We start from the raw sequence: 21,643 nt of genomic DNA, 5'->3' as shown, positions 1-21,643 counted from the left end.
GTTGGTTTGGTTAAAGTAAGTTGGGTATTTCTTTTAAATTTGCCAGAGAGCCGGGTGCCCTGACACGCAAACCTTTCATATATCTCCCATAGTGCTTTGCAAAAAACTGAGAAAATGCAAAGCCACCATTTTTTTCCACTGATGCAAGGTGATCTCACAAGTATTCTTGTGAGAACAGGAAATCATAAAGCACTTACATTGATATTCAGAGAGGGTGAAGGGGTGGTTGTGGTGAATGGTGTAACATCAGAAATGGAGAATCTGACTTAGTGGAGAGGGTGAAGGGTTGGGTGTGGTGAATGGTGTAACAGCAGCAAAGGAGAAGTCTGACTTAGTGGAGAGGGTGAAGGGTTGGGTGTGGTGAATGGTGTAACAGCAGCAATGGAGAAGTCTGACTTAGTGGAGAGGGTGAAGGGGTGGGTATGGTGAATGGTGTAACAGCAGCAATGGAGAAGGCTGACTTAGTGGAGAGGGTGAAGGGTTGGGTGTGGTGAATGGTGTAACAGCAGCAATGGAGAAGTCTGACTTAGTGGGGAGGTGAAGGGTTGGGTGTGGTGAATGGTGTAACAGCAGCAAAGGAGAAGTCTGACTTAGTGGAGAGGGTGAAGGGTTGGGTGTGGTGAATGGTGTAACAGCAGCAATAGAGAAGTCTGACTTAGTGGAGAGGGTGAAGGGGTGGGTATGGTGAATGGTGTAACAGCAGCAATGGAGAAGTCTGACTTAGTGGGGAGGTGAAGGGTTGGGTGTGGTGAATGGTGTAACAGCAGCAATGGAGAAGGCTGACTTAGTGGAGAGGGTGAAGGGTTGGGTGTGGTGAATGGTGTAACAGCAGCAATGGAGAAGTCTGACTTAGTGGAGAGGGTGAAGGGTTGGGTGTGGTGAATGGTGTAACAGCAGCAAAGGAGAAGTCTGACTTAGTGGAGAGGGTGAAGGGTTGGGTGTGGTGAATGGTGTAACAGCAGCAATGGAGAAGTCTGACTTCGTGGAGAGGGTGAAGGGTTGGGTGTGGTGAATGGTGTAACAGCAGCAAAGGAGAAGTCTGACTTAGTGGAGAGGGTGAAGGGGTGTGTATGGTGAATGGTGTAACAGCAGCAATGGAGAAGTCTGACTTAGTGGAGAGGGTGAAGGGGTGGGTGTGGTGAATGGTGTAACAGCAGCAATGGAGAAGGCTGACTTAGTGGAGAGGGTGAAGGGTTGGGTGTGGTGAATGGTGTAACAGCAGCAATGGAGAAGTCTGACTTAGTGGAGAGGGTGAAGGGTTGGGTGTGGTGAATGGTGTAACAGCAGCAATGGAGAAGGCTGACTTAGTGGATAGGGTGAAGGGTTGGGTGTGGTGAATGGTGTAACAGCAGCAATGGAGAAGTCTGACTTAGTGGAGAGGGTGAAGGGTTGGGTGTGGTGAATGGTGTAACAGCAGCAAAGGAGAAGTCTGACTTAGTGGAGAGGGTGAAGGGTTGGGTGTGGTGAATGGTGTAACAGCAGCAATGGAGAAGTCTGACTTCGTGGAGAGGGTGAAGGGTTGGGTGTGGTGAATGGTGTAACAGCAGCAAAGGAGAAGTCTGACTTAGTGGAGAGGGTGAAGGGGTGGGTATGGTGAATGGTGTAACAGCAGCAAAGGAGAAGTCTGACTTAGTGGAGAGGGTGAAGGGGTGGGTATGGTGAATGGTGTAACAGCAGCAAAGGAGAAGTCTGACTTAGTGGAGAGGGTGAAGGGGTGGGTATGGTGAATGGTGTAACAGCCGCAAAGGAGAAGTCTGACTTAGTGGAGAGGGTGAAGGGGTGGGTATGGTGAATGGTGTAACAGCAGCAAAGGAGAAGTCTGACTTAGTGGAGAGGGTGAAGGGGTGGGTGTGGTGAATGGTGTAACAGCCGCAAAGGAGAAGTCTGACTTAGTGGAGAGGGTGAAGGGTTGGGTGTGGTGAATGGTGTAACAGCAGCAATAGAGAAGTCTGACTTAGTGGAGAGGGTGAAGGGGTGGGTATGGTGAATGGTGTAACAGCAGCAAAGGAGAAGTCTGACTTAGTGGAGAGGGTGAAGGGGTGGGTATGGTGAATGGTGTAACAGCCGCAAAGGAGAAGTCTGACTTAGTGGAGAGGGTGAAGGGTTGGGTGTGGTGAATGGTGTAACAGCCGCAATGGAGAAGTCTGACTTAGTGGAGAGGGTGAAGGGTTGGGTGTGGTGAATGGTGTAACAGCAGCAATGGAGAAGTCTGACTTAGTGGAGAGGGTGAAGGGTTGGGTGTGGTGAATGGTGTAACAGCAGCAATGGAGAAGTCTGACTTAGTGGAGAGGGTGAAGGGTTGGGTGTGATGAATGGTGTAACAGCAGCAATGGAGAAGTCTGACTTAGTGGAGAGGGTGAGGGTTGGGTGTGGTGAATGGTGTAACAGCAGCAATGGAGAAGTCTGACTTAGTGGAGAGGGTGAGGGTTGGGTGTGGTGAATGGTGTAACAGCAGCAATGGAGAATCTGACTTATTGGTGGGCTAGGAAATGTCTCCATTTGTTTTTTATCTTTTTGCAAGAAAAGACACATTCTTGCAATCTTTGTGCGTGAAAAGGTAGCTTCTCTCAAAAATGTGATGTACTTTTTGAAGTGCGCCATAGGAATAAGAATGTGGTTACAGTAAGGTTAGATGGGGGCTTGGGATATAACTTGAGGGGCGTGAGATAATATGTTTTAATGTGTTTGTCTTCTCACAAGTATCTGATGTGTACCCAAGAAATTTGGGTGCAAATAGGGCACTGATTCCAATGGCGATTTCTCGTGTTCGGTAAGCAGGACATTATTTTTCTGTTTTTTGGGGAAAATATCACGAGACTACAATGCCTGCTTAAACATACTAAATTTTGCAGGCATTCCCGACTTCCCCTTAAAGTGGCCAGCGGGAGGGAGGGGCGGGGGACCCTTGGTGCATAGCTTAGACACTTACTAATAATAGTGAATGTAGCATCTGTGATCAGTACTAAAGGTGGGGTGAGATATTACACAGCAAAACCCTTGAAATTCAGAAAGTGTTGGGAGCTACGCTACCTTAACTCTCAACCACCGGCCCCCACCTCCCAGTTGTACAGCCCATAAGCACAGAGAACACAATTAACAAACTCCAGGGCACTTTCACTGTTGAGTACTCCCTTTTGGTCTGAGCTCGGCGAGGCACACCGGCGACTCCTCCGATGGCCCCGCAGCGGGTCTGCCAAAACCGGATCTTCTTCTGAGGTTCCCCGTTTGGAGCTAAGGTTGAGCCGAGTTCTGCTGTGCCTTTAATATGGATGTCTCAAGTGCCGGAACTGTAACAGCCTCCATCCAAACTGTAGCACTTCTTGCCATGCTTGACCCAGAAGAGATTTAGTGAGATGCTGTCCTGAGTGCCATAGTTGTGTGACACTGCTACAGTGATGTTCATTATCATTCGTCACCAGTCGTCATCTTCTCAGTTTTTTTGTCCATTCTTTTGCAGCCAGTGTAGAGGATGTGTCCTACGGTCCCATCAGCCACTGCTCATCATGGCCCCATTGTTGAAAGTCGGCTTTGGTGTGATGGGGGCATTCAGGTTTCTGATACGAAAAGTGTGAGGCATAGGCTTAGAGTGGGGGTGATTTTGAGTTTAGGAGGAGGGTTTTGGGTTGATAGTAAAATCAACCCACAACCTTAACTGTTCAGGAATCCTGGAATGTCAGGAAGTATTTGCAGTGCTGTTGTGATTCTCACAATGTATTCTTCGGCATTGTTTGCTTGGTTATTTGCTATACAACCAGAGGGTGTCCCGGGTCATAAAGGAAATGATGTCCATTTCCTCTTCTGGCGCTTCCTTGTATATTACCCCTTTTTATGTAACTGTCCCTTGTAGACATGCTTTAACACTTAACATGACAGGCACTTCTACACCTTTCCTCAACTAGGAAGACTAGGCCAGGTTGCGGGGCTAAGCTAAAGGGATGATCCCACACCCCAACCAACACGCTGCATGGCATGGATATCCTAGACTTATCAGCGGCATTTGACCTTGTCGGCCACCAAGTCCTATGCCACCACCTGTCCACTACAGCCAACTTCTCACCCAACGCCACCACCTGTATCACCTGCTTCCTGCAAGATAGGACCATGCAAGTATTCTCGGACTTGGCCTCAGCCTCACCCACCATTATCCTATGTGGCGTCCCACAAGGATCATGCATCTCGCCCACCCTCTATAACATTTTCACATGGCCCCTCTTCCTCATCCTTAACTCCCTGGGTATCTCGTATACAAACTATGCAGTCGACACCCAGATCCTGCTAACACTAACAGAAGACTATGACACTGACTCTAAGAAACTGAACTACATATACAACACGATTGAAGCCTGGATGGCAAACAATGGGCTCTGCCTCAACTCTGAGCCAACCATGAGTAGCTCAGTTTTGTCAAAGGAAACACTTAAGAACCTCGACTCCCAATTCAGTCACTTTATGATCGACAGCATCAAAATCCCAGTAGCTAACTCCGTAAAAACACTGGGTTTCTATCTTGACTCAAACCGAACGATGACAAGGCAAGTTAATGCCATCGCCTCAACAGCGGCCTACCATGCCAAACTCTTAAGAGCAGCCAGACCCTTCTTCTATCAAGACAACTGCATCACGATTGCCAGAGCTATCACAGGATCAAGACCTGACTACTGCTATGCACTGCTTCTGGGCACCTCCACTAAAAACATGGCCAAACTTCAAACTATACAAAACAACCCTCTGAGAGCAGTCACTGGAATACCCAAAAAAGAGCACATCACGGAAGCCAGGAATGGGCGCACTGGTTCCCAGTAAGAGAAAGAGTCCTCTTTAAAGCCCTTGCCCTTACTCAGAAGTGTATCCACCTCACTGGCCCACCCTACCTCTCTGAGAGAATTCACCCCAATATATCCACCAGACCGACTAGAACACCTTATGCAAACATGCTCAGTATTCCCAGAGTCAAGAGAGCCCGAGCGGGAGGTGCCAGCTTCCCATACCTATCAGCACTGCAGTGGAACACCCTACCATCACCCGTGCGAGGAGAAGTCTCCCACCTAAAATTCGGCAAAGTTGTGAACACTATTCTCTTCAATTAAAACCCATCCAATGTCTGAACATTACATGGTTCCTGCCTCACGCCTAGGATTAGCATATTGCATGCATCTGCATAATGTAGTTGAACTTCAATTTGTATCTGTATGTATTTGAACGGTGATACTCATATGCCCTGACGCCTATCCTAGTCACATGTATGTAACTCCCTTGTAACTAAGATTGCCACAAGTAACAGTTCAGCGATGCCTTTGGGCTGTATGTGCGCTATATAAATGTAAAAAATAAATAAATAAATACAATAAATGGAGTGCCTGACAAATCTTACTCCCTGCCTGTGACTAGAATCCATGAAGGATTGGTTGGCGTTCTTCTATTCTTGCCTGGATTCCCAGAGATCACCTAGAAGCCCTCTTAACTCTAGCAAAGAGCAAAGATTGCATCATCCTAGATGGTGCAGCTGCCAACCATTGCTTGGGATCCTGTGCCAGCATTGCCAAATGTCTCAGCTAAACGAAGGGTTTGGTAGTTCAACGAATACACACAATGCTATAAATGTTGGTGGCCTTTGGTTACGCAATAGGATGAATGTTGTCACAGTCCTTTGTCCACTTAAGCCCGCTTTTCCATCTCTCAACCTCATGCTGTAAAATGTCCCCCATACTGATAACTTCTGCGTCCTTTCACAGGGAACATGGTGTTTCTTATAATCTACCCCCAATGATCATGAAAGCTTTGGCACATTTCCGCTGGGGACGGAATGTAAAATGGCACCTTAATACTATAATCTGTCAGACTGTAAGGCTGGACTTATTTGTTGATTATAAAGCCTTCTGTGAATGACCTGCTGTGACAACACATCTGTAATATGTCTAGTACACAGTTGTAAATATCCAAGCATGCAACTGCCTTTCTTCATGGGTAATACACCAGCTTGTTAGCACTCGTTTAAGCTCTTTTTACATGCAGTTTTCTTTAATTACCGTTTGTGATTTTACTGAATGTACAAACTAGTTTACCCATCCCTAAGTGACCTGCTTGCAGACAGGCTCCTGACACAGTGCAGCCTTGCAGAGAGCATCTAAGAGCAGCTGTGTAAACACTGCGGAAGACATTCTGGTTTCCTCTTGTTAGTATGTGCTGCTAATGCCACAATGTAGATGCAGCCTACCCCTCCCAAATGCCCATTCAGTGCTGGTTTTGGCTCTAAATCAGGCAATGCTACATGCAGTCAAAAGCCTCAATCGTGCCTTTAATCTCGATGTCTCAGTTCCCGGAACTAGAACAGCATCCATCCAAACTGGAGCGAGCGCTTCTCGCCATGCTTGACCCGGAAGAGATTTAGGGAGATGCTGTCCTGAGTGCCATAGTTGTGTGGCTGGGCTTCCAGGTGTGTGAATGCAACATGTGGTGTATCAATCCTGACACAAATGTATTTTAGTGTGAATAAAACGTAACATACGTTGGGCCAGTCAAATTACAAGTGTGCAGTTGATGTGTAGATGTGCCTTGAATTAGGCAGTGTAACTAAATGTTTGTTGCATGTGGCTATGGATGGTAGTGACACTGCAAGGAGATTCTGCTAATCGCAGTAGCACACCGTACGCCTCACAGATTGTGCATGTCTGCCATAGCCTTCTTGCATGGGGCTCTGAACCCTGTAGCAGACCTTCTCGCCTTGTAAATGCTGCCATCTTGCATCCAGACCATACTAACAGAGCCGACTCCTTGTCCTTCCCTTTTTTTCAGACGTACACATCTGCATCCACCAGAACCCGTGCCGGAATGAGGCTGAATGCGTGGATGACCCCGAGGGCGAGTACTCCTGTGTGTGCCCAGAGGGCTTTCATGGCAAGAACTGCGAGCTCAAGATGGGGCCCTGCGAGAGAGCTGGGTAAGATGCAGCCTGGAGTATGTACTCAAACCCTGTGGTGCAGAGCTTCCCTGAGTCAAGCGGTTTGGTAACTTTCAAGGGTTTCCTAGCCACATCATCTTTCCAAACGACCAAGAACATTTCTTTGACAATTTGCTGAACAGGAGAGTTGCACATTGACATGCAGACATGGCAGCACGGACCGGAGTGTGGGTTCCTGCTGGTCATGCCTGAAGGGACCCCAGACTGTAGGGCGGAAAGTCAGATCACGTGCTGAGGAATGGGCTCACAAGTATCATAAGCTAATAGCAGCAATGCGTGGTCTACATCCCAGTAACATACCATGTAGAGCAGTACCATTCATATGACATGCATGCTGGCTGAGGCTTAATGGGGGTTCTTAGCATACCTTCAGACTAGGGTTTGAGAAATGTATCGGACTTGTTTTTCTTATCTACGGTTTTACCCAAGCCCTAAGAACCTTTGTCCTGCCTCCCGGCCATCCAATATCTAACATAGCCAGGTTCTTTGTTTTTATTATTGCAGAGACTGTGGTCTACCTTTTATTTGATTTCCCGACTGGTTTCATGTCATTTTATTTTCTTACAGTAGAGAATTATGTGGTGGTGTTTCTGAACCCCACCATCCCCGACACCCCAATCCATATACATTTCTATCGACAAGCATTTTGCTCAACCCCCAAACGACGAGACAAACAGAGCCGCTAAACGCCTTTTAAAGAAGCCGTTTTACCCATGTGTCTTATTTATTAACTGGATTTGTGTTGGGTATCTGACTGAAGGACCTCTCAGGCCTCCCCTCCTGTGAGGGCAAGAGAAGAATTCATCAAAAGTGGACACCACTAAGATAAAGTTTAGACTCTTGGACCAATTGGGCACTTGACAGCATCTGCCAAACCCTGTAGGTGCAGCCCTCTGCCCCCAAGTGTGGGGTTGAGGTGCTGTCCTCACAGATCTGTGCCGCTGATAGGCAAAACATGGCTCATATTTTCATGTGGTGTCCTCAAGAAGCCAAACTTCAGCAGAGTGTCCTAGGAATTGCTAATCCTTAATTCGAGGGGATAGGGTCCTCCGACGTATTCCATATCTATGACAGTAATCGCCACAGCTGTGCTGCTTCGGAAGATCTTCGGCTCCTGCGTCGATGATGTCGATACGCCGCCCTCAAGGACCTCCTCCGACGGCCGACGTCACTGGATGTTATAAGTAGGACGCCTGACGCCCGTAGCCTCAGTTCCGTTTTTTCCGCAAACGTTTTCGCTTCGTGAATCTCGGTACGCCTCGACTCTTTGGAGTTTCTGTTGTTCATCTCGGTTCTTTGAACCTGTTCATTTGTGAAGTTATTCTTCGTGAAGATGTCTACCTCGTTTTCCACACCGCGTCCGGGCTTTAAGAAGTGCGGGGACTGTGGGTGCAAGATGTCGGTCACAGACTCGCATGACACCTGCCTCTGGTGCCTCGGGAGGTCCATAACACGGATGACTGTGTCGACTGCCAGTCGCTCACGTCGAAAGCCTTGAGGGAGCGCAAGAAGAAGTTACCGGTAGGTAAGGTGTCCAAGCCCCGGAAGTGGAGGTCTGCGGGGCTTTCGACGGACGACTCGAGGGGCGACTCTCCGCGTCATCGTCGGAAGTCCAGTGGGTCTCGGTCCCGGAGTCAGTCTCGCCACTCCTCTACCTCTTCGAGGCACTCCCGGAAGCGCCATCATCGGTCGCCTTCCCCGTCCTCATCCGAGGACTCCGCCCATCGGCGGGTCACTTAACCCACCAAGCATGCAACACCGGAGGAATGGGCTTCCTTCAGGAAGAAAATGTTAGCAATTCTCGAATCGCAGGGTACTGGTCCGTCCGCGCCTCCGAGTGGGGTCGGTCGTGATCAGCTGAGAGACGCCGCTCGCACGCCTTCGGGCTCGGGTGGTCGTCACGATTCGCGGGAAAGGTCCCGCTCGGACAAGGGGAATCGAACTTGCATGCCCGGTCCAGGTCCCGGTCCTCGACGCGCTCGAGACCGAGGGAGCCTGTGAAGTCTTCGTGGAAGACATCGACGCCTGTGGCGCCGAGGTCGTCGACGGACTCTCTCGAGGCTCCGCCTCCGAGGAAGTCGCCGACACCGTCAGCGCCCAGGATGTCGAGGGACACGCTCGGGGCACCTCCCTCGAGGCCTGTATCGACGCCGTCAATGCTGTCGGCGCCGCGTCTGTCGTTGACGCTGATTCACTCGACGTCCTCAACGCCTTTTGGGGCTGTGTCGACGGGGGTACCCCGTGGCTCGGGGGAACCACCTAGGAAGGCTCTGGCCAAGGTCAAGCATGGCTTCGGTTCCAGTTCTGTGCCTTCTTTCCGACATCTGGAATTCATTTCAGAGGTGAATGAGGGCTCTGATGATGGCATGGTGCCTGACACGGTGCCTGACGAGATTCTCTTGGGCCATAGCCAGTTTGAAGACCTGAGGCAGTCCCTGCATGATGCTCGTGGGCTGGACACCTCTCCGGAGGTGGAGTTTTGTAGGCCTGAGCCTGGCACTCATGCCGATTCTTCGTACCGGCGACTTATGTCACGGGTCACCGAGTACTTAGGATGGTCTGCTCCTCCAGGGGAGTTTGTTCAGGATAACCTTATGGATATCCTCGACATTGGTCCACAAACTGACCCGGTACTGCCATTCCATATGGCTCTGCAAAGAAGGGTGGCAGCGGCTTGGACGGCTCCTGAGAGTCTCCCGGCAGTGAGCAAGTCTTTGCCGCGAAAATACCGCCCAGCCAGTAGTGACCCCTGCTACTTGTCCAAGCACCCTACTCCGGAAAGTTTGGTGGTGCAGGCGGCTACGGCCCCGGCAAAGCAGGCGTCGTACCCAACCATTCCTCCTGATAGGGACATCAAGCGTTTTGCCGGCTGGGCGAAGAAAGTGTTTTCTGCTGGGGGTATGGCGCTTCAGGCGGCCAACTCCATTTGTGCCTTGTCTTGTTTCATGCTCACTCTGTGGAACTGTGTTTCCTTGGCGGCTGAACATATTCCCAAAGGGGATGAACGGGATGGTTTCCTTGCCATGGTTCAGGATGGCAAGGATGCTATGTGTGAGACCATTCAGTCGGGTTTGGACATGGCAGATTGCGTCAGCCGGTCCATGGCGGCGAGCACCGTGATACGCAGGTTTGCGTGGTTGCGGAAGTCGGGGTTTGCTCCTGATGTGCAGGCCCGGCTCCTCAACATGCCCTTTGACGGGGAACATCTTTTTGGCAGCAAGGCTGACGAGAGCCTTGAGAGGTTGCAGACCTCCAAAGCTGCAGCAAAGTCGTTGGGCACTGCAGTTTGACAACCTCTGCCTTTTCGTCTTAGGGGACAGCAATGGAGGGGAGGTTCCTTTCGTTATTACTCATCCTTTGGTAAAGCGAGAGGAGCTGCCAGTCAAAGGGGCCACCTTAGGAGTGCCAGAGGTGGAAAACAAGGTACTCGAGGTGCCTAGGCCGCTCGGGCTGTTGCCTCTTTGGCCTCAGGCTACGCTGCAGCCGCTTCAGCTTAGTCATGAGGCCATGTCCCATGGTTCGCCGGTTGGGGGAAGGCTGGCGCAGCATCTTGCAGAGTGGCGCGCCATTACTTCAGATGTGTGGGTTTTGGAGATCATATCCCACGGCTACTGTCTTCCTTTCCGGCAGAAGCCTCAAGACAATCCACTGGGTCATCTCTCTTTGAAGAGTCCGGATCCGCTCCTTGCGCAGGAAATTCAATCGCTGCTGGAGAAAGGCGCCATAGAACTGGTGCCTGTAGCGGAGAGGAACAAGGGATGGTATTCCCCTTATTTTTTGATGTCCAAGAAAGACGGGGGATTGAGACCCATCATGGACTTGCGCGGTTTGAACAAACTCCTCAGGAAAGACAAGTTCAAGATGGTTACTCTTTCTCAGGTCCTCCAGGCCCTTCAACTTCAGGACTGGTTGGTGTCTCTCGACCTCAAGGACGCTTGTTTTCATGTGCCGATCCATCCGAAGCACAAGAAGTACCTGAGGTTTGCGGTTGGTGACTCTCACCTTTAGTTTCGGGTCCTGCTGTTCGGATTGACCTCCGCCCCGATGGTCTTCACCAAGCTCATGGTAGTGGTGGCAGCGCACTTCAGGAAAGGGGGGATTCACGTCTACCCCTACCCGGACAATTGGTTGATCAGGGCGCGCTCTCCGGAGCAAGTCCTGGATCATCTGTCAGCCATCTGCCACTCCCTCCACAAGCTGGGCTTCTCCCTCAACTTAAAGAAGTCCCATTTGACACCAACTTAGAGGCTCCAGTACATTGGAGCAGTGCTCGACACGTCCCTGGGAAGTGTTTTCCTCCCCAGGTGAGGGCTCATCACATTCAGCAGATGGTGCACAAGTTTCAACTTGCCCAGACTCTCCCAGCGTTCGAGTTCTTGAGACTGCTCGGCCTCATGGCATCCTGCATTCTTCTGGTGCCAGAGGCCAGGTTGTGGATGAGATCTTTGCAGTGGGCATTCAAGCTCCAGTGGTCTCAGTCCTCAGGCAGGATGTCGGACCCTGTTCAGGTGCCGTCTTCGGTCGCCCGGGACCTTGTGTGGTGGGCCGACGAAGGCAATCTGATGAGGGGGGGCTCCATTTTGGCTGCCCTGGCCGGAGGTGACGATCGTGTCGGACGCATCCCTCACAGGATGGAGAGCTCATGCCAACGAGTTGACAGTCAGCGGTCGTTGGTCTCCGTCGGAGTCCAGACTCCATATCAATCTGTTAGAGCTGAGGGCCGTCAAGCTAGCCCTGAAGGCTTTTCTGCCGACTGTGCGAGGAAAAACATGTCCTGATCCTGACAGACAACACGGTGGCCATGCACTACTTCAACAAAAAGGGGGGCGGCAGGGTCACTTCCTCTGTGCAGGCAGGCGATGCAGCTCTGGTTCTGGGCAATCCGGCAGGAAGTTTCGATCTCAACAGTTCATCTGGCAGGAGACGAAAACGAGACGCGGACGCTCTGAGCAGGCAGAGCGCGATCTCTCACGAGTGGGAGTTGGCTCAGGAGATTCTCCTGGAGATCTTCGCCCTTTGGGGGACCCCTCAAGTGGATCTCTTCACCTCCAGTGTCAACCGGAAGTGCGAGAGATTCTGCTTGCGGGAATTTCCTCCAAACGGAGCCTTAGGAGACGCGTTCGTGGTGGAGTGGTCATTCCCACTGCTGTACGCGTTTCCTCCAGTCCCCGTCATCCCGCAAGTATTGTGGAGGTTACGGAGGTTCGGTTCCCGGATGATCCTCATTGCTCCGGCGTGGGCCCGGAGGACGTGGTACCCGGACCTTCTCGGCTTGTCCATCTGCCCTCCACGTCGTCTTCCCTACCGAGACGATCTGCTCTCACGGGAGGGGGGTCAGGTTCTCCATCCAGAGGTCAGGTCCCTCAACCTTCACGCTTGGTTCCTGAAAGGTTGAGGTATAAGGATTGGGACCTCCATGAAGACATGATGGAGGTGTTGCTTTTGGCCAGAAAGCCCGCAACAAAGTCCCTGTAACGTTGCCGTTGGAGGAAGTTCTGCGACTGGTGCAGGGTTAAGAATGTGGATCCTTTTGCATGTGAAATTCCCATGGTTCTGTCTTTTTTGCTTTCTTTGGCCCAAGGTTACCTGGCGGCGCTGTCCATATTTAAGCGCTCGTCTGAAGAGTGTTCCTATTTTGAAATTCCTTTAATTTCTCAGTTTCTGAAAGGGCTCACTAATGTGTTCCCTCCGTCACCTTTCCAGGTACCCGGTTGGGATTTGAACCTTGTTCTCAAGTTTCTGATGGGTGCTCCGTTTGAGCCTTTGCATTCATGCCCCTTGAGACTGTTAACTCTGAAAACGGTATTTTTAGTTGCGGTCACTTCCGCTCGCAGAGTGAGCGAGTTACAGGCACTTTCAGTTAAGCCACCCTTCACTGTGTATCATAAGTACATTGTACCTAGAGTTCGTCCTTCTTTTCTTCCGAAGGTGGAGTCGGAATTTCATTTAGGCCAGAAGGTTGTTCTTCCGGCATTTTATCCTCCTCCACATCCTGGTAAGGAAGAGGAGAGGCTCCATAGGCTTGATCCTAGGAGAGCGTTAAGCTTTTATATTTCACGCATGTCCCGGGTCAGAGTGGACGATCAGCTCTTTATTGGTTATGCTGGAAAGCGTTTGGGACAGGCTGTGACGAAACAGACTTTGTCTCGCTGGATTATTTTGGCTATCTCTGAGTGTTACCGCGTGGCGGGTAAGGACCCACCGGTCGGCTTACGGGCCCATTCTACCAGGGGTATGGCTGCCTCTACTGCCCTGCAGAGGGGTGTTCCTATTCGCAACATCTGTGATGCAGCCACCTGGGCTTCGGTACGTATTTTTGTATGTCACTATTCCCTCGATTCCATCCGGGGGCAGGATCTGGCCTTTGGCAAGGCGGTCCTTTACTCCGCAATTTGATAGGGCATGCTAAATTTCTGTTTTCTAAATTCTTTTCCCACCTCCTTGCATTGGTACTGCTTTGGGAGCCTGTCATAGATATGGAATACGTCGGAGGACCCAATCCCCTCGAAGAACAAGTTACTCTCTTACCTGGTAACGTTCTTTCGATGGGATGGTCTGACGACGTAGTCCATATCGCTCCCTCCCTACCTTCCCCGCTACAGAATTTCTTATGCGATTGCAGCTTACGTTTCCGCAAGGCTTTGTGTGTCAGACTGACAGAAGACTGGTGGCACACGTTCTGGGAAAAAACTACAACTGAGGCTACGGGCGTCGTGCGTCCTACTTATAACATCCAGTGACGTCGGCCGTCGGAGGAGGTTCTCGAGGGCGGCATATCAACGTCATCGAAGCAGGACGCAGACGCTGAAGATTTTCCGAAGCAGCACAGCTGTGGTGATTACTGTCATAGATATGGAATACGTCGTCGGACCATCCATTGAAAGAACGTTACCAGGTAAGAGAGTAACTTGTTCTTCTGTGCTCCCGACGGGCAGTATTCAAGGACCAGTCACACTCCAAGCCCTCTATGAGCTGCTTTTGGTGATTACTGCTGTCTCCGGTCCTGGTACATCCATTACAGACTAGCATCCATGAAGCAGGGATTCTCTCTTCTGACAGCCCCTTAAAAATCACCACAAAAACTATTCAGCAAAGTCTGGGAACTGCTGCCTAAGTAATGCTGTTTCACATGCATTCCAAAATGTAAACTTGGCCTGACTACACTGCATGTTAGCTTGACAGTAGGGTTCTTTCTGGAATACCACGGTCCAAAGGGACCCCCTAAAACCGTCCAGAAGGGACCCTGCTGCCAATGTAAATCCAGGATAGTCAGGCATAGTTCGATGCAGTGAAGGAAAGTCTCCCATTCTGTAGACTAATTATGCAACATATAACACATTTTTCCAGGCAGGCCCTCATTAGGCAAGTATCTTAACTTGTCTTGCCAGAAAAGAAACCACTTGAGACAGATGGCTTGCCCGGAGCGAGTGCTGAATACCAACCCGCGACTTGAGTTTGGACTTATTTACCAGTCGGATTACCATTGGCACTGCAGCCTTGTCTAGATATAATTAGGTAGTGCACTATTTTGCTGTAGGCTGGCATGGGTGCTCCTATAGCACTCTCTGAATTCTGACAGGAAGGTCTCCTCTATGTGAATCATCAAAGAGCCCAAATGAGCAGCTAGTCAGTAGATGTGGCATGCAACCGTTGCCAGCCACACAACACCCCAGAAATTCACTCAGCAGCACTTTAAAGGGTAAATAAGAAGCACATAATAAGGCTCGCTTTGGTGCATATGCTTATTAGGAACACGCCAACCAATGGTGGCTCAACAGGAGCGTCATTCCACCCATATCCCGGGGGAGTAGGGCTACTTTTCTGCAGTCTCTCATCATTGTACAGAAAGTGAGCAGTGCGTGGGAGTTCAACTATTGGCCTTGTGGACTGGCAGCTTGGGCAAAAACATATATTTGTGAGAAGTTTTCTGAAGTCCAGTAGTGTGATGGGGATGATGTGGCTGGGACAACAGTGCAGCTGAGGTTGTGAATTTGCACGGTCTTGGTGGTGGTAGAGCTAGATTTATTGGGTCATCGCTGGCTGGGAATGCTTGTTTATCGGCCCAGGTATGCAAGCTTCCTGTGTTAAAGGTCTTGTTCCTGAAGCTTGTCGAGATGCTATACCCCATGAGGCCGGCTACTAGGCTGTCTGTTGTGCTTCACCTCTAAGAGCATGGCTGGAAGATTGGCTTCTGCAACTGAGTGAGTAGTCCAGAAGCCTTTACAAGCGGAACATCTCATGCTTCAAGGAGTGCCGTGTGGCAACAAATGGCAAAGCTTTTTCACAGGGATGGGCAGCAAGTATCTGAATCTCAGTGAGGGCACTCTGTTTTGGCAACTACAATGTATCCTTCTCTAGGCCTCAGCCACTCAGACATATTTAGGATTACATATTTCAAAGCTGTGATTGCCAATGCAGCAAGAACGGGCTGCAAATGGCCATACAAATCTGCTGCCCCAACATTCTGTTTTCTGTTGTACAAAATGCATTGTAAGTATGTCAGAACTGGTGGCCTTCAGCATGGCTACTTGATGTATACCATAGCCCCTTGAAAATTGGAATTCATTACCTAGGTTCAGGTGTACAATTACGCGGACGACACCAAGCGTATTTCCAAGCTTAATGTAGCATATTGAATGGGCTGGTGTATTACAGTCATTGATCACATGAACCTCACGTGATTGAAAATGAATGCCACTAAAAGTGAGATCATGCTGGTGGGAGCCCTGAGTGCCCTCTGGTCAGTAGATACTGTTGGCCAAAGCAATAAGGCACTTGCTCAAACACATTTCCTTTTGACTTTTCCATGCAGAGCTCAGGCTGTGATTGCCCTTTCCCTCTCTCAGCTTGACAGTGCTAACAGTGTACATCTGGGCCTCTGCCAATGTTGGATACAATGCCTACAGAGTCTGCAGAACCTGTGGCTCACCTTTTAACTTGATGTGGCTGCAGAGAACACATCACACTAGTGCTGCGATCACTGCCTTGGCTAGCTGTTAAAGCCAGGATATAACGTACTAGTCTCTGTATATTGCCAAGGTTTATGATGAAACAGGACATATGTGCATTAGAGATGAGTTTAAATGTCGAGGATCTTCGAGCTTGCCAACTCTACTTGGAAACCTTATTCTAATCGTTATCAGTAGTGTGATGCTTCGTCTTGTATTCGAAGCGCCAGGCGAGCACTCTAGCAGGGACAGTTGCACGCCCTAATTTCAACATACAGCGTGTTCTTTTTCCTGGGCAAGTGTTGCACAGTGAATATGATGTTCCACTTAAGATTGCCACATTGCAGCACAGCATGAAGGGTCAGTTGACAGACAAGCCATTGCTCATTTCCTCAAAACACAAACTGAGTTCTGTTATGCAGGAAGATTCATTTTCTCTGATAAAGAGGGACAAGCGTTACCACCAATGATGATCCCTGCAGGAAGTTGATGTTATTCGTGAGGCCGCTTTTAAGTGAGTCAGTTAGCTGGATGTAGGCATACAATGTGCCTTCACAGAAAGGTAGAGGAGTCCCTGAACAGCTCCAGCACAGCTGACCAGTAGTAAGAGGTGTCTTCAGGTCTTCTTTTGCCAACACCCGCCAAAAGCACTTACAATTGTCGGAAGCTTTTGCTAACTGCCTAGAAATGGCACACCCCATGAAAAGCCCCCTGGTGTCAAAGCGCTTCTCTGGAAATTCAGGAATAGTAGATGTCCTAGTGTATTAGCACTATGAGCACAGCCACAAACTACTGAGGGCAAGGAAAACTGCAGTGCTGCTGGTGCCACCGCTCCAGCCTCTACCCCAAGGAGGGATGTGATCAGATATATCGAAAGAAAATGGAGTCAAAGGCTACCCTTGTCAGTGACGCTAAGGTGGTTTGTCTAAAAGGGTGCAGTGGAGCTTTGGATACCGTATATCAATATGCTCTTCCAGAAAAAGAGAGACAGTTAAGTTCTGCAATTTATTAGTTCACATCCGATAAAAGAATATTTAAAATAATGACATATGCCGTCCTGGGCACAAAAAGGTATTGTATATAGATCACAATTCTTTGTACATATTTCAGTGGGTTAGCACAATTCAAGTGACTGTGATTTTATGTATTGCTAATAATAAGGCAGTACACAAGCATGGTCGACACACAAACAATTGAGGTGTTTCTGGTGCGGTGGATAGGTGGAAGGAACCAGCGGTTGGAGTGGTCGTGACCTGCTGGTAATGGCACCGCACTGTCGTCAGGACTGAGGGATATTGGAGCACAAAGGTGCCGTAAGGAGAATGACATGGGCCTGTAATTGGTAAAACATAGGATGGGGTGTTAGATCTGGAGTTCATTGAAAAAGGCAAAGTAAAATTGCACAAAAGGGGACACTGCGGGAAGAACAGCCTACCTAAGGTAGTTCAAGCGTCATGACTGATTGTTGTTCGAGGTGCCAGCGGTTGAGTGCCTGGCGTGTTGATTGTAGTCCGCAAAGTGGATAAGCGATCTCTGTGGTTGCTAAAGAGATTCAAAAGAATGTGTATGGTTCAAGGGAACTGGCACAGTGATGTGATCAGAGCAAGGACCTTGGTGCACTGCCGTAGCTCGATTGATCCCGTGGGTCCTGAGAAGAGGGACTCGCCAGAGTGTAATCCAGAGCCACCCGGTGGTTCGCTATCCATATCATGCCAGTAAAAGGGATTTGGCAAAGTCCCTATGACGACCACAGGGGTAGATTTCACCCAACTCCCTGATAACTGTGGCCACTCTCCAAAGTGATAGTAAAACAACCCAGAGGTAGATTCACAACCAAAGGAGAATAGCATTGGGATATAATTGAATAGATCAGTGTACAGAAATGTGGACATATTTGAGTGATCTTTGTTTGGGCTATCTGATGAGATTGAAACGCAGCATGAGTTTCTTTAAATCACGTCCTTATTTCACATAAGGGCTTCGGCACCATTGTGTTAATCTTTATATCAGTTCTCATCCCTGTCCGAGGGTTTCAGTTTTTGTCAGTTAAGGTAATGTAAAAGTATGTCATTCCTTACTTTACTTTCAGTTAAGCAAGGCATTTGAAGGCTTATATTTTGCACACTCACACTTATTTTTATTCTGCTATAAAAACCGTTCCCTCCCACCTTTCCAAAGCAACTCGGCTCTCCCTTTGACCTGATTGAAACTCTACAATCCAAGGTGGGATCCATGACCCTTGCATGTCTTGGCCTAATTGTACCTATGCTGGGAAACCTTCCTGACACTTCCTTTAACTCAGGATGGCCTCCAAAGTGTTGCTCCTCAATTTTCCTCTGAACCGGAATGGTGCGACCCCTCAATGCCGGCCTCTTGAAACCGAGAACGCATTCAGAGCTCCAGTATGACTCTCATGTGCTGGAAACCATCTTTAGCAGGCACCAGATCAGGGCCATGAGACGCACATACCCAGCCTAATAGGCTGTCTAGGTAACGTAGCTTTGGGCCCAGAATCAACACTACAAGACTTTGATTAACAAAGTATTGTCCACAAATATCACTTACACTAAGACATAGTGGATAAATGTCAGAAAAACATTGTAAATGCATTTATCCAAATTGTCTGAAGGACAATTGAATTAAAGTTACTTGAAGCAAATGATCTGCCACAATGACTCGTTCCTCTATTATAAAAAAATATGTTTAGGTGTCATGGAGAGATCAAATGGGTACCAGACAAATGTGATTGGTGGGTAAGACGTCTGAGCTATCCTTGTCCTTTTTTGGCACAATATCTAGCATTCAGATAATGCACTTGTCAATGGGGCGGGCGGCATCAGGAAAAGACTGCCATCTTCTCCTTGCTTCCAGGAACTTGGAAATGATCCAAATGTTCCTAAAGGCCCGCGGGTGGACCAACGTAGGAAATAACCCCTTCTTACCATGATTATAGCACCACTTCTAATTCAGCATGTCAATACGGTAACATCTGGAAACCCCTCGCTTTTTCACATTCCTGCCTAAGTGAGCATGTGCTGGAGGATTAATGAACATGGGGGCTGACATGTGCAGTTATACATCCTATCTGCTGTCAGGTTGGGAATCAGCAGTGCATTCAATACACACGAAATGCTGTTCAATTTCTTTGTTATCGCTGTAAACCTTGGATGAACACCTGTGAGGCTGCGGAGGCTGGGGATGTAACTAAACTTGAGGGATATAGCTCTAACAGTACCAGGGTAGAGGCCAGCGGAAAGGTGCCTGGGCTCTATTCTAAGGAGACCTACTGCCCGGGTCTAAATGTCCAGTTCTCTGTTCTTCACCAAAAAGCCAAAGTTCAAGGGTTAAAACCCCCAACTGCTGCCTCCAGGGCACTAAGTCACAGTTTGCTTTGGCATCTCCTTAGTGGTATCCTTAGTTCTTCTGGCTGTCCCTTGTTCTACCTTCATGTCCAGTAAAACAAGTTCCTAACAGCACTAGTTCAAGGGGACCCAGTCCTCCATTTCATTTTCCTCTGGGCGGATTTTCCTTACACGTGATGTGCTCCTAACAGGTTGGTGACAGTGTCAACCTTTCTGGTCTATATTTTAAATGCATTACTGTCTTTTGCACAAGCTTACCCATTATCCTAGTAAAAATGGCTATCTCTTGGGTTACACCCTATCTTTATGAGCAGCTGCCTTTGTTTGGCGGTCTTTCTCGTGGTCAGAGTTAGGAAGGGCAATATATATTTTTCCCGTGACAGGCCTTGACCAGAGTTCAGGAAGGACACTTGTGTGCTTGGAACTGGTTTGCACACATAATTATCACAGAATGGAGAACCACGCTGTTTAACTGCTGCATTTCCCCTGGCAGGTGGCTGGGGTAGCTCTCAGCCCAGCTGTGCGTATATCTGCGAAGGTTTTGGAGCCATTCAAAAGTAGATCACAGAAACTGCTGTCGGAAACCCCTAGAGGACCTTGAAGGACACTGTGGTACTGCTGGAACTGCCATTGCCAAAGCCAACACCTTTAAGGCGAACCTCTGCCTCGCGACCAAGAGTAGCCGACTCAGGTATTTTCCTCCCATGAACCAGCGAGCACAAATAGATAACCATCCTACATAGTCCTTGGAACTCTTCTAAAGCTGCTTGTGGGACACGCACACTTTGCTTCTGGCAGGAAGCTCTGAACATCCTGAATAAGCGTCTCCTCCTTTGTCTGGACACAGAGTATGCTTTCTATGATGCGCCCTCACTGGCTGCAACATTGTGGGACATCTTGGCTGGACGTTGTACTGCTGCTCTTCGTCTCCAGACCAAGGTGCTTGCTAGCATGGAGCCCCTTTGCCCCCTATGCTGACTGCAGTCCCTTGCTGTGTCTCAACAAGACTGTACATTGCCATTTGAGCCATGTGACCTTCTCCAGTGTTCTTCCCCAAGCAGAGGTCATCCTTCGGGCTCCAGGCATCCAGCTGCATGTAGCGTATATGACCGTGAGTCCTTAAGGGTAGACTGGAAACTGCCACCACAACCCAATCCCGACACCAGAGCTCACTTTGGCAACCATGGCATCTGTGCCATTTTCATTGCAACCTTCAGTGTTAGTAGACTCTGCAAGTTTTATGACTTGCCTGGAGATGCTGCTCTTCCTCTTAGGGGAAACTGGAGCTTGCTTGCATACCCTTTTTGTTCTGCCAGAGGACCACATATATCTCCATAGGGCATAAAAGTCCTTACCTGCAGCCATCCTGTGTTTCATCCATAGTGGTGGAACCTGGATTTAGGATTCTTGTGTGATGTCTCCCTACCACCCCAGTTAGACGGTTGCTCTCTCTTCTTCGCAGCAATGTTTAAGTACCATTAATTACCAAATCACCTTGTTTTTCACCATAACTGCACTTTATTGACTTGGTTCCGCCTGAATTCTATAGGAGGATATTTGTATATTGTAATATGTCTCAGAGTCCCTTGGTGTGATGGAGTAAGGTGGCTGGCGAGGTGGTATCATTTTGGCAGTACAACGTTCATACATACCCGTTTTTTTTGGGCAAAAGAAACTCATCAAAAAATATGGTTGAGTGAATAAGGGCATACAAGGGGTACATGGTGGGAGTATAGGGAATAAATAAAAGGGAACGGAGGGCTTTTGTGTGTGGGAGAGGGGTAATCCCACAAATAAAAAAATAAAAAAAATAAAAATTTGAGTTTTTTCAGCCCAAAAATGTCTGCGGGAAAAAAACAGGGATGAATGAACATAGAACCGCTTTGGCTATAGACTTTTATTTGGATGAAAAGAAAATAACCTATCTCTCCCTTTTACTATAGGGGTTTTCCCTATCTCAACACAGAATAACTCGGGGGCTCCTCAGCATGCAAGTCAAAAAACAATATACCGTCCTTGGTCCAAACATACTACTCTATCCCTACCACTAAGAAATAAACCAAAAAGGAATGGTTTCCTCTTCCTGGTGAAGACAATCCAGTCGTAGGCTGACTTAACAGTCTCTTGCAATATGATCTTATTTACTAATAAGATTCCCTTTTCCTGGTCTATTGGGAAGAGTTTTGGAGACTCTTCGTCGATGGACCTTTGTAGTTTTTAGAAGACTCTTTACCTCCTCACAAGGATTTGCAAACAAAAGAGTTGAGACTTTATCAAGTCTTCTTCTTGTTGCTGGCACCTTGGTCAGGACTATTTTTAATATCTTGAGCATTGGGGAGATTACTCCCTGATAGTTCTTTGTCCTTTTGGTATCC

The 21,643-nt window shown here is 48.7% G+C and overlaps 1 protein-coding gene across 2 annotated transcripts in view; it reads left to right on the top strand.

The window, feature by feature from the left end:
• Positions 1 to 21,643, top strand: part of DLK2 (delta like non-canonical Notch ligand 2) — a 182,211-nt gene that overhangs the window by 141,529 nt on the left and 19,039 nt on the right. For both annotated transcript variants that reach the window (XM_069608806.1, XM_069608807.1), the window contains exon 5: positions 6,793 to 6,937. In XM_069608806.1, coding sequence (XP_069464907.1) covers positions 6,793 to 6,937 — 145 coding nt within the window. The remainder of the gene's footprint in view (positions 1 to 6,792; positions 6,938 to 21,643) is intronic.

Source organism: Ambystoma mexicanum, chromosome 4q, assembly GCF_040938575.1.
Source record: "Ambystoma mexicanum isolate Mex_15411 chromosome 4q, UKY_AmexF1_1, whole genome shotgun sequence".
Classification (NCBI taxonomy): Eukaryota; Metazoa; Chordata; class Amphibia; order Caudata; family Ambystomatidae; genus Ambystoma; species Ambystoma mexicanum.
Note: the sequence above shows the minus strand (reverse complement) of the source record. Positions and strands in the feature narration are given on the sequence as shown.